The sequence below is a fragment of the Oncorhynchus clarkii genome, chromosome 27 (assembly GCF_045791955.1).
Source record: "Oncorhynchus clarkii lewisi isolate Uvic-CL-2024 chromosome 27, UVic_Ocla_1.0, whole genome shotgun sequence".
Taxonomy (NCBI): domain Eukaryota; kingdom Metazoa; phylum Chordata; class Actinopteri; order Salmoniformes; family Salmonidae; genus Oncorhynchus; species Oncorhynchus clarkii.
This window is the reverse complement of record NC_092173.1, coordinates 11173633-11183483: the sequence shown is the minus strand read 5'-3', so window position 1 is coordinate 11183483 and position 9851 is coordinate 11173633. Positions and strand designations below refer to the sequence as shown.

Sequence of the window (9851 nt, the reverse complement as noted above, 5' to 3'; positions counted from 1 at the left end):
TGATGCTGCCACCACCATGTTTGACAGTGGGGATGGTGTGTTCAGGGTGATGAGCTGTGTTGCTTTTACGCCAAACATAACGTTTGCATTGTTGCCAAAAAGTTCAATTTTGGTTTCATCTGACCAGAGCACCTTCTTCCACATGTTTGGTGTGTCTCCCAGGTGGCTTGTGGCAAACTTTAAACAACACTTTTTATGGATATCTTTAAGAAATGGCTTTCTTCTTGCCACTCTTCCATAAAGGCCAGATTTGTGCAATATACTTGTTGTCCTATGGACAGAGTCTCCCACCTCAGCTGTAGATCTCTGCAGTTCATCCAGAGTGATCATGGGCCTCTTGGCTGCATCTCTGATCAGTCTTCTCCTTGTATGAGCTGAAAGTTTAGAGGGACGGCCAGGTCTTGGTAAATTTGCAGTGGTCTGATACTCCTTCCATTTCAATATTATCGCTTGCACAGTGCTCCTTGGGATGTTTAAAGCTTGGGAAATCTTTTTGTATCCAAATCCGGCTTTAAACTTCTTCACAACAGTATCTCGGACCTGCCTGGTGTGTTCCTTGTTCTTCATGATACTCTCCGCGCTTTTAACGGACCTCTGAGACTATCACAGTGCAGGTGCATTTATACGGAGACTTGATTGCACACAGGTGGATTGTATTTATCATCATTAGTCATTTAGGTCAACATTGGATCATTCAGAGATCCTCACTGAACTTCTGGAGAGAGTTTGCTGCACTGAAAGTAAAGGGGCTGAATAATTTAGCAATTTGAGCAGTTTTTGAATTGTTAAAAAAGTTTGAAATATCCAATAAATCGTTCCACTTCATGATTGTGTCCCACTTGTTGTTGATTCTTCACAAAAAAATACAGTTTTATATCTTTATGTTTGAAGCCTGAAATGTGGCAAAAGGTTGCAAAGTTCAAGGGGGCCGAATACTTTCGCAAGGCACTGTATCTACTGCAGCCCTCATTCTCCACATACACACCCGTTCTGCCAGTCACATTCTGTTAAAGGTCCCCAAAGCACACACATCGCTGGGTCGCTCGTCTTTTCAGTTTGCTGCAGCTAGCGACTGGAACGAACTGCAACAAACACTCTAACTGGACAGTTTTTATCTCAATCTCTTCGTTCAAAGACTCAATCATGGGCTCTCTTACTGACAGATGGGCCTGCTTTGTGTGATGTATTGTTGTCTCTACCTTCATGTCTTTGTGCTGTTGTCTGTGCACCGGGATGTTTGTACCATTTTGTATGCTGCTACCATGTTGTTGTCATGTTCTGTTGCTACCATGCTGTGTTGTCATGTGTTGCTGCCTTGCTATGTTGTTGTCTTAGGTCTCTCTTTATGTAGTGTTGTCTCTCTTGTCGGGATGTGTGTTTTGTTGTCCTGGCACCACACTGCCAGGTCTCTGATCTCTCAACGTGTTCTCCAGTCTCATAAAACATTTTAGAAAAAGGCTACTTGTTATTACTTGTTAAACAAAATCTATTTCTCTGAGAAATTGTATTAGTATAAAATACTTTTTTTAAATGTAGAATACAATATAGCTCAGTATTTGTATTATTTATTTTATACTGACTTCTTTGCTGATCTTTATCAAGGGTGCCAATAATTATGGACCTGACGATGTCTGCCTAGAGTATATGCATTTGCTTAAATAACAGACACAGAGCATGAGGGTTAAGTTGATCGAGAGAAACATTAATATACTGAAAGGGTTTATCAATCTATTTGATCAAATGCTGTTTTTTCTATATATTTAGTTCAGCTGAAAATACACGTGGCAGAATCCTCGGACAAGATCACACTATCACGTGTTGATGGTTTCACTTTCAGCCCTAATAATGAAACTACTCATATATTGGATTACAAGGATGAGAACACAGGGGAGTTTGTATGCAAGAAAGACGGAAGGGAAGATCGCAAAAAATCTATGTGAAATGTCGGAGTAAGTACAGTACTGCCCCTTCCCTCAATGTACAATGATATGGCACAATAATTTTTTAAGAACTCAATATTTGTTTGTGTGTATGCCATTATAATACACGTCATTATAATGTACATGTGTGTAAGGGATTGTGCGTGCATTGTGTGTATGTATGGCGTGTTTGTGTGTGTCCCCAGCCTGTGATAAATGCATTAAACTGGATACAGCTACGGCTGTAGGGATGGTTGTGGGAGTCCTGGTGGCCACTGCCTGATTGGAGTAGCTGTTTACTGCATCGCCTCACAGCCCAAAGCAACTCTAACCACCGGCAAGAAAAGTGAGTGACCACACAAAAGAGAAAAAACATAGGAGTATGTCAACTTGAATTTGAATGGTACCTGACGAGCCCCGACCCACTTTGTTGTTTTCTTTGTATATTGTGCATTGATTTTTGAATACTCAGAAGTGAACACTTCTGATTTAGCTATTCATAAAAATGAAATGTTTTACAGTAAACATACAAAAATCATGCACATGAAGACCATAACCAATCATGTAAAGCAATATTTAATTTCTCTCTTTCATCCCTAGCATCTAGCAAAATGGGTCTCATCCACAATGAGGCCAGTGTCAACAAAATAACTTGTCCACAATGAGGTCAGTGTAAACAAAATAATTTGTCCACAAGGAGGTCAGTGTTAACAAAATAACTTGTCCACAATGAGGTCAGGGTTAACAAAACAACCTGTCCACAATGAGGTCAGTGTAAACAAAACAACTTGTCCACAATGAGGTCAGTGTTAACAAATCAACTTGTCCACAATGAGGTCAGTGTTAACAAAACAAATTGTCCACAATGAGGTCAGTGTCAACAACACAACTTGTCCACAATGAGGTCAGTGTCAACAAAACAACTTGTCCACAATGAGGTCAGTGTTAACAAAACAAATTGTCCACAATGAGGTCAGTGTCAACAAAACAAATTGTCCACAATGAGGTCAGTGTTAACAAAACAAATTGTCCACAATGAGGTCAGTGTTAACAAAACAACTTGTCCACAATGAGGTCAGTGTTAACAAAACAAATTGTCCACAATGAGGTCAGTGTCAACAAAACAACTTGTCGAACTCTTTAAGTTATAGCCATGGATTGATCCATTTGTGTCTGACGGTCTGTCTGTCCTTTCTTTCTTTCTTTCTTACAGACAGATCTGAATACAGCACTCTGCCGGAAAGGAGATGAGAATAATAAAATATGCTCAGTGCTACATTACTTTTACCACCCCTCAGAATAATAGTTGTAAAGCATTGAGAAATCAGGCCCACAATGTCCATGACAAGTCTCTCAACTGTCAATTTGATGTACAGAACCATTGACTGTACAAGTTAATGCCATTCGGATGTACATACATTGCCTGTTTGCTCAGTTGCTTTGTTAAGTTTGCGCTACTGTTTTGCATGAACTAAGATTTCCTTCTGGAACCATATATCACACGTTTGTTGAATTATATTTATTTATTTATATTGTAGAGAAATTGTTTATGGACATGCATACATTTTCCACGTATTTAAAAAAATAAAATAAAAACATTTTAGGCTGTTTTGTTATTCCATGTAGTAACACAATTTTTTATTTGCTTTTATAATCCGAGCATATCATTTTTTTTCAACCTGTGTACAGATAATGTTTGAAGAATTAAGGTGTACGACGGTTAGTTTTGAACTCCAAAGCTCTCGCTCATCACTGTACCCTCTGCATGAGAGGGAGCTGGCCTTTCTTAGCTCTTTGGAGACATAGTCATTGGTACGTCTTCATCGATAAGGCCATATTGAGACAGCTTCCCTTTTGCCTGTGTACCTACATTGCCCAGCAGACAAATGACACCTATCAGCTCCGCTCAGAGGACGGTATCTTGTTGACTGTGCCCGGACAGAGCTGGGTAAAAAAAACATTCTATTTCTCTGGCCCTTCCACTTGCTACAAGCTACAGAAGGACAGGAAATTACAGGAGCTCGTGTTTTTGAATTAGTTTAAAGATCAGGTCAAATCTATGGTGGACAATAAAGTGGGTGGCTGTCAATGTTTTGACTCCTAGATGCAACACACCTCACCAAATTCATTTAAATTGTCGTGCTTTGTGTTTCATGTTGTAATTGTGTCTGAAGCAACTATTTTGGCCAGGTCTCTCTTGGAAAATAGGTTTTTAATCTCAATGAGACTAACCTGGTGAAATAAAACCGAAAATAAAGAAATAATGAAATGGAAAGTTGGTCACAAAATAACGACTGCAATTGTAACAATAAATCATTTACTTTTACATGTTCCCTGATTGTGTTCTGTTATTTCTGGTTTCATCCTACGTTTTAGCAGATCACCAAGTGAGTCAAAGTAATTTTGTTCTATCAGACTTTCCACATAGAGCAACTTTAGTGGAGGGTTTTCTCTACCGGAAGCCCGAATGTGTCAGATATTCTAATGGAACAGAGCGGATGATACATGCAATGCTTTTCGAGTGTAGTTATGGGGGTTTACTGCTGCTAGTCTACAAAGTGCGGTTTCCTAACGGAGCTTCGAGAGGAGATCAAACGGAAGAGCTCAAACAACACAGAGCTCACAGTGTACACAACCAACCCCCACACATCCAAGCTCACATCACCCCCTCACACACACACACACACACAAACCAATCAACCAAACTTGCAAACATACACATTTATCAAACAAGACTCAAATTTCCCAAAAGAACCACTGTTGATCAGGTCTAACAGATACCATTCACTTCAGTGTTCCAGGTGTGCACGCTCCATGTTCATGGTCTTCACTCTGGACCATAATTAGCTGAATCAGCTGTGTAAGTTCAGGGCCGGATTGATCTACAGGACCTAGTCACTCGTTGATACAAAACTGTGGGAAACAACTGTAGACACCCACACCTGAACGTTCTAAGAAGGGCTTTATTCTTGTCAAAAGAGAAAATATATATATACATCAAATAGACATGATTTCCACTTCATTCTAGCTATAGAAAGTTTGAGTAAGGCAAAAAATACATTTATTTCCACTGATGCGGGTAAGTAGTCTGTCTACAGTCATATGTGAAATGTTTCCGGTGAGATCATCATGATTAGCAACAGAGAGACCTGGCCAATCATCCACCATCGTTTACTGTAAGCGTAAGGGGTGCAGGCATCTGTGTCTTAGACCATGAGAGCTGACACTGAAGATAGAGAACCGCAAACTAGCTAGACTCTTTAGTCGCATGGCACTACACTTCATAAAACAAACATTTCCTTTGTGTCCCAGTGGCTCACAGTGAAGTAGATAGAATCAATGCAAAATATAACGTACATGTGCTAATACACTGGGTGCACAAAACATTAAGAACACCTGCTCTTTCCGTGGCATAGACTGACCAGGTGAATCCAGGTGAAAGCTATGATCCCTTACTGAAGTCACTTGAGTGATCCACTTCAATCAGTGTAGAAGAAGGGAGACAGGTTAAAGAAGGATTTTTAAGCCTTGACATGGATTGAGTCATGGATTGTGTATCTGTGCCATTCAGAGGGTGAATGGGCAAGACAAAATATTGAAGGGCCTTTGAATGGGTAATGGTAATAGGTGCCAGGAGCACCGGTTTGAGTATGTCAAGAACTGTAACACTGCTGGGTTTTTCACGCAGCATCCCTGTGGAACTCTTTCAACATCTTGTAGAGTCCAAGCCTCAATGAATTGAAGCTGTTATGAGGGCAAAAGGAGGTGCAACTCAATTTTAGGAAGGCGTTCCTAATGTTTTGTACACTCAGTGTATAGACAGGCAGCAATAACATTGTGAAGAGGAACAACTTGGCTGGCACCTGCAAACATTAATACCATTTTACAGCAGTTGATCAACACAGCTACGTACTTGTTGTTTTCAGCACAGCAAACATCTAAAAGTCTTTACAAAGATCTCCCTGTCTTTATATCTCTATTTTCCAGAGCAACACTACGTTGATCACTATTATCACTAGTTCCAGTAATTCTAAACTACAGTTTTAACTAAATCATAATATCACACATTTTACACATCATGCTAAAATAAAAAGCCAATTTAAGTCTAAGCTAAGCACTACAGAGCCTTCTCCCCTCCTCTTTGATGGCTGGTTGAGCTGAGGTCTGCTGGTCCGGGGCATCAGAGGAGTCCTAGAGAACAGGTGTGGTCTGGTGAGAGGACAGTCTACCCAGTCCTGTGGGTAGCGTAGATATCTCTGCTGCGGGTTGCCAGACTAAGGGGCTGTCAGGGGGAAAAGAAAGGCTTTAGGTGACTGATGTAGCTGTTTGGTGTTGTTAATTAAGTCAGATTCACAGATCAGTTTCCATTGCAACACCGCTATTTTTTTATGCATCTCCACCGGAAGTATTGTGAATAGCTAGCCTAGATCATCTCCCTAAAATACTGACAGACGTTAGCTAACCAGGAGATGTGGAATGAAGGATAGGTAGGAGATACGGATGGAATAAAAGCAAATAATACAGACGGAGAGCTAGACAAGAGGTAGTGGTAGACAGCCTACCTCATAGTCAGGACTTGGCACCACTGGTGGGCCACGGCCTGCTGAGCGGGAAGTGGCTAGGGGGAAAATCAAATATAAGTTAGTATCAATTCATAAATAAACAAACACAAATATTTAATAAATAAACAATTCACTATACTTAACGTTTATAACACATGGTCGATACCCTATGTGTACTATGTCACAGGGAATTTAGATTTTTATGATCTCTGAATACTTTGTTGTTGAGTACTCCTGGGTATGGTCAAATTAAATAGTCAAGATCCTTCCTTATCACCAAGTGCCACTGTTGGCGGATGCATAGTCAGATGGTAACAGTGTTACGTTTTTGGGGTGCAGCAGGTCCAGACTTCTTCCGAGCCCTGAGATACACAATGAGGATGACCCCTCCTGTCACCAGCAGGTCCCCAATGATGGCCCCGGCAACCAGAGTCGGATTCAGCTCATAGCAGTCCTTACACACTGTAACACCAACAACACACAGATAGGCATAGGGGCAGAAATAATGTGTTGAAACGACCACTCAAATGGGATGGAGAAAAGAGGTTGGGGTGCATTCAGGGAGAGGGAAAGATTTGATTTGAAAGGTCCAGTAAATCATTTGCCAATAACCAGAGATACAGAGATGAGTGCTGAATCTGAGGCTCCGCACACGGTTATACTAAACATAATGATGTCTTTAGGACACTTTTACTCACCCTTTCCTTTAAAGTAAAACTGATAGGTTGCTGTTTTTTCAGGACCAACCTGATGATCATGCTGATATTCACAGTGGTAAACTCTTTTCTTGCTTTCATCATAATTCTCTTCGATATTTTGACTGTTCTTGTCCATTTTGGTAGTGCCGTCATACCATTCCCCTATACCAGGACAGGTCATTGTGACTGTAGTTCTCCAGAATGACACATATCCTAAATAAAGAAAACACAACAGATGCTTTAACGCAGGGGTGACAAACATACGGCGAGGTGGTCCAATCCAGCCCAGAGGTCATTTGAGTATTAAACTTTTTTTTTCAAATAATATTCAAATTACTAGCTTTTATATTATACACTGAGTGTACAAAACATTAAGAACACCTTCCTACTATTGAGTTGCCCCCCCCCCCCCTTTTCCCTCAGAACAGCCTCAATTAATCAGGGCTTAGACTCTACAAGGTGTTGAAAGCGTTCCACAGGGATGCTGGCCAATGTTTACTCCAATGCTTCCCACAGTTGTGTCAAGTTCTCTGGATATCGTTTGGGTGCTGGACCATTCTTGATACACACAGGAAACTGTTGAGCATGAAAAACCCAGCAGCATTGCAGTTCTTGCCCCAAACCGGTTCGCCTGGCACCTACTACCGTACCCCGTTAAACGGCACTTGCATTTTTGGTCTTGTCCATTCACCCTCTAAATGGCACACATACACAATCCATGTCTCACTTGTCTCAAGGCTTAAAAATCCTTCTTTAGCCTGTCTCCTCCCCTTCATCTACACTGATTGAAGTGGATTTAACAAGTGACATCAATAAGGGATCATAGGTTTCACCTGGATTCACTTGGTCATTCTAAGTCTTTGGAAAGAACAGGTATTCATAATGTTTGTACACTCTGTGTATTATATTTCGGAAAATATATGTAAATAAACAGTACGGTATTGTAAATAAAACATTTTATGTCTGATTAAACACATAATGGTATATTCACCAACACAATAAAAATAGTATGCAAAATTATCTTATCTTAGGGTACATTTTTATACAATTCAGCAATGTTTTGAGTCTGTAATTGATAAGAAAAGAGTCAATGTCGTAGAGTAAAAGACAGGGACATTTTTTACATTACCGTTACCCTCCACAGTAGTCATGATGAGGAGGAGGAAGACAAGCCCGCCATAAACGCCAGCTCTGTTCATTTTCTCTACTTCTCAGACAGACCTTTGATTATCTTGATTTTCAGCAGTCAAAAACTTAAATTCTAGCTTACTAGGATTGTATCTGAAACAGAACAAAATTAGAGAGGAGACAGAAAGTTACGGCAAGTCAACAAAAGTCATCCAAAGAGCTCTCTCGCTCCCTCTCTCTCGCACTCTCTCTCTTACGCTCTCTCTCTCTTCTCCCCGTTGCAACAGGAAGTGAATGCTTGTATGCAATTGTTATGTGCACTCTAGAAATTAGGGGTTAAAGACGGGTTCTTCTAAGATCCTCAAAGTTCTTTGAAGAACCTTAGTGTTCTTGGCACTGAATATTGCCCAGAAAAGTTTAGTCCAAGAACCCCATAGGAGGTGGGGTTCATCGAGGAACCTCCTTAGTTGGTGGGGGTTCTTGCAGGAACCTAACTGCCCAACTGAAACATTTGGATTTGAAAGGACAGCAGGTGCAGGCAGGTGCAACTTAAAAATGTAAAGATCTCCTTAATTTAAGGTTTGTCCCTTGTATGATCTAAATTGATGTTGTTTTATAATGATACTATCTATCTTTTCATAACTTTCTAAAACAGAAAATGAACACAATTCAATGGATATCAATCAACAAAGAGGTAAGAATATGTAAACTATAAGAATAGGTTGAATTCTAGATGTTTTGGGTGCATATGACTAAACTGCTTACTTTTGTGTCTGTGTCTGCAGGTATACAGATGAGGAGGCATACAAAGGTATGTCAATAGGTATTGGTATGTTATGCAGATCATCCTCCTCCCTTACTTCTTCAATGAAAAGGTATGTGCATGAATACCATTATCAAAACAGTTTTTTTCATTCATATTTACCACAAAAACCAAGGTAAAAAATAGTGCTGTATGCATGTTTTGTTAATCATCTGTATAACTACTATTTTTGGGATTCACAGACTTCACCCTCCCTACACCTCTGATGAATATATCAGGAAACCTGTTCGATCACCATGCACTGCAAAATCATTCGGTCTATGGATACGGAGAACATCAACACATCAACATCAACAGGACAAAGGATATACACATTGGACTTGGGGCTCTGCTGGGAGTTTGCCTCATATTTAGATTTTTAAAATTCTGCTTTGCCACTAAAATCCTAATAAACACTGACAACTAAAATATTGTATTATTGTTATGCGTATTATAATAATAATTAATAATAATTGGGGAGGGGGGTAGTTCAAAAATGAACCCCAAAAGGTTCTTCAAAAGGTTATTTGAGGATCCGTTAAAAGGGGTTCTTTGAAGAACTTAAGGGGTTCCCACCCAGTTTCAATTTGAAGAACCCCTAAAGGATACTCCAGAAACCTATTTTTAGAGTGTGGTTATACTGTAAGCCTATCAAAGATGGTGGATGAATGAAGATGTCTTATTCAGGCAGTTTACCATTGGAAAAAATGGTCAAGGTTCCTGTCTGTGTAAGTTGGCGTTC

At 40.0% G+C, this 9851-nt stretch overlaps 1 protein-coding gene across 1 annotated transcript; it reads right to left on the bottom strand.

The window, feature by feature from the left end:
* Positions 1-4864: 4864 nt before the first annotated feature.
* On the bottom strand, positions 4865-8596 carry LOC139385831 (T-cell surface glycoprotein CD3 epsilon chain-like). The gene is made up of 5 exons (XM_071131081.1): positions 8309-8596; positions 7180-7392; positions 6806-6943; positions 6482-6537; positions 4865-6201 (listed from the first exon to the last, which is right to left on the bottom strand). Exons 1-5 carry the CDS (start codon positions 8376-8378, stop codon positions 6145-6147), a joined length of 534 nt encoding a protein of 177 aa, XP_070987182.1. The 5' UTR covers positions 8379-8596; the 3' UTR covers positions 4865-6144.
* Between the last annotated feature and the right edge of the window lie 1255 nt (positions 8597-9851).

Excerpts from the sequence above, each read along its gene's own strand:
- LOC139385831 (XM_071131081.1), bottom strand. The coding sequence starts at position 8,378 with ATGAACAGAGCTGGCGTTTATGGCGGGCTTGTCTTCCTCCTCCTCATC. Across the intron at positions 7,393-8,308 it reads GACTACTGTGGAGGGTAACG|GATATGTGTCATTCTGGAGA; the intron begins GTAATGTAAAAA and ends TTCTTTATTTAG. Across the intron at positions 6,538-6,805 it reads ACCTGCTGCACCCCAAAAAC|CCACTTCCCGCTCAGCAGGC; the intron begins GTAACACTGTTA and ends TTTTCCCCCTAG.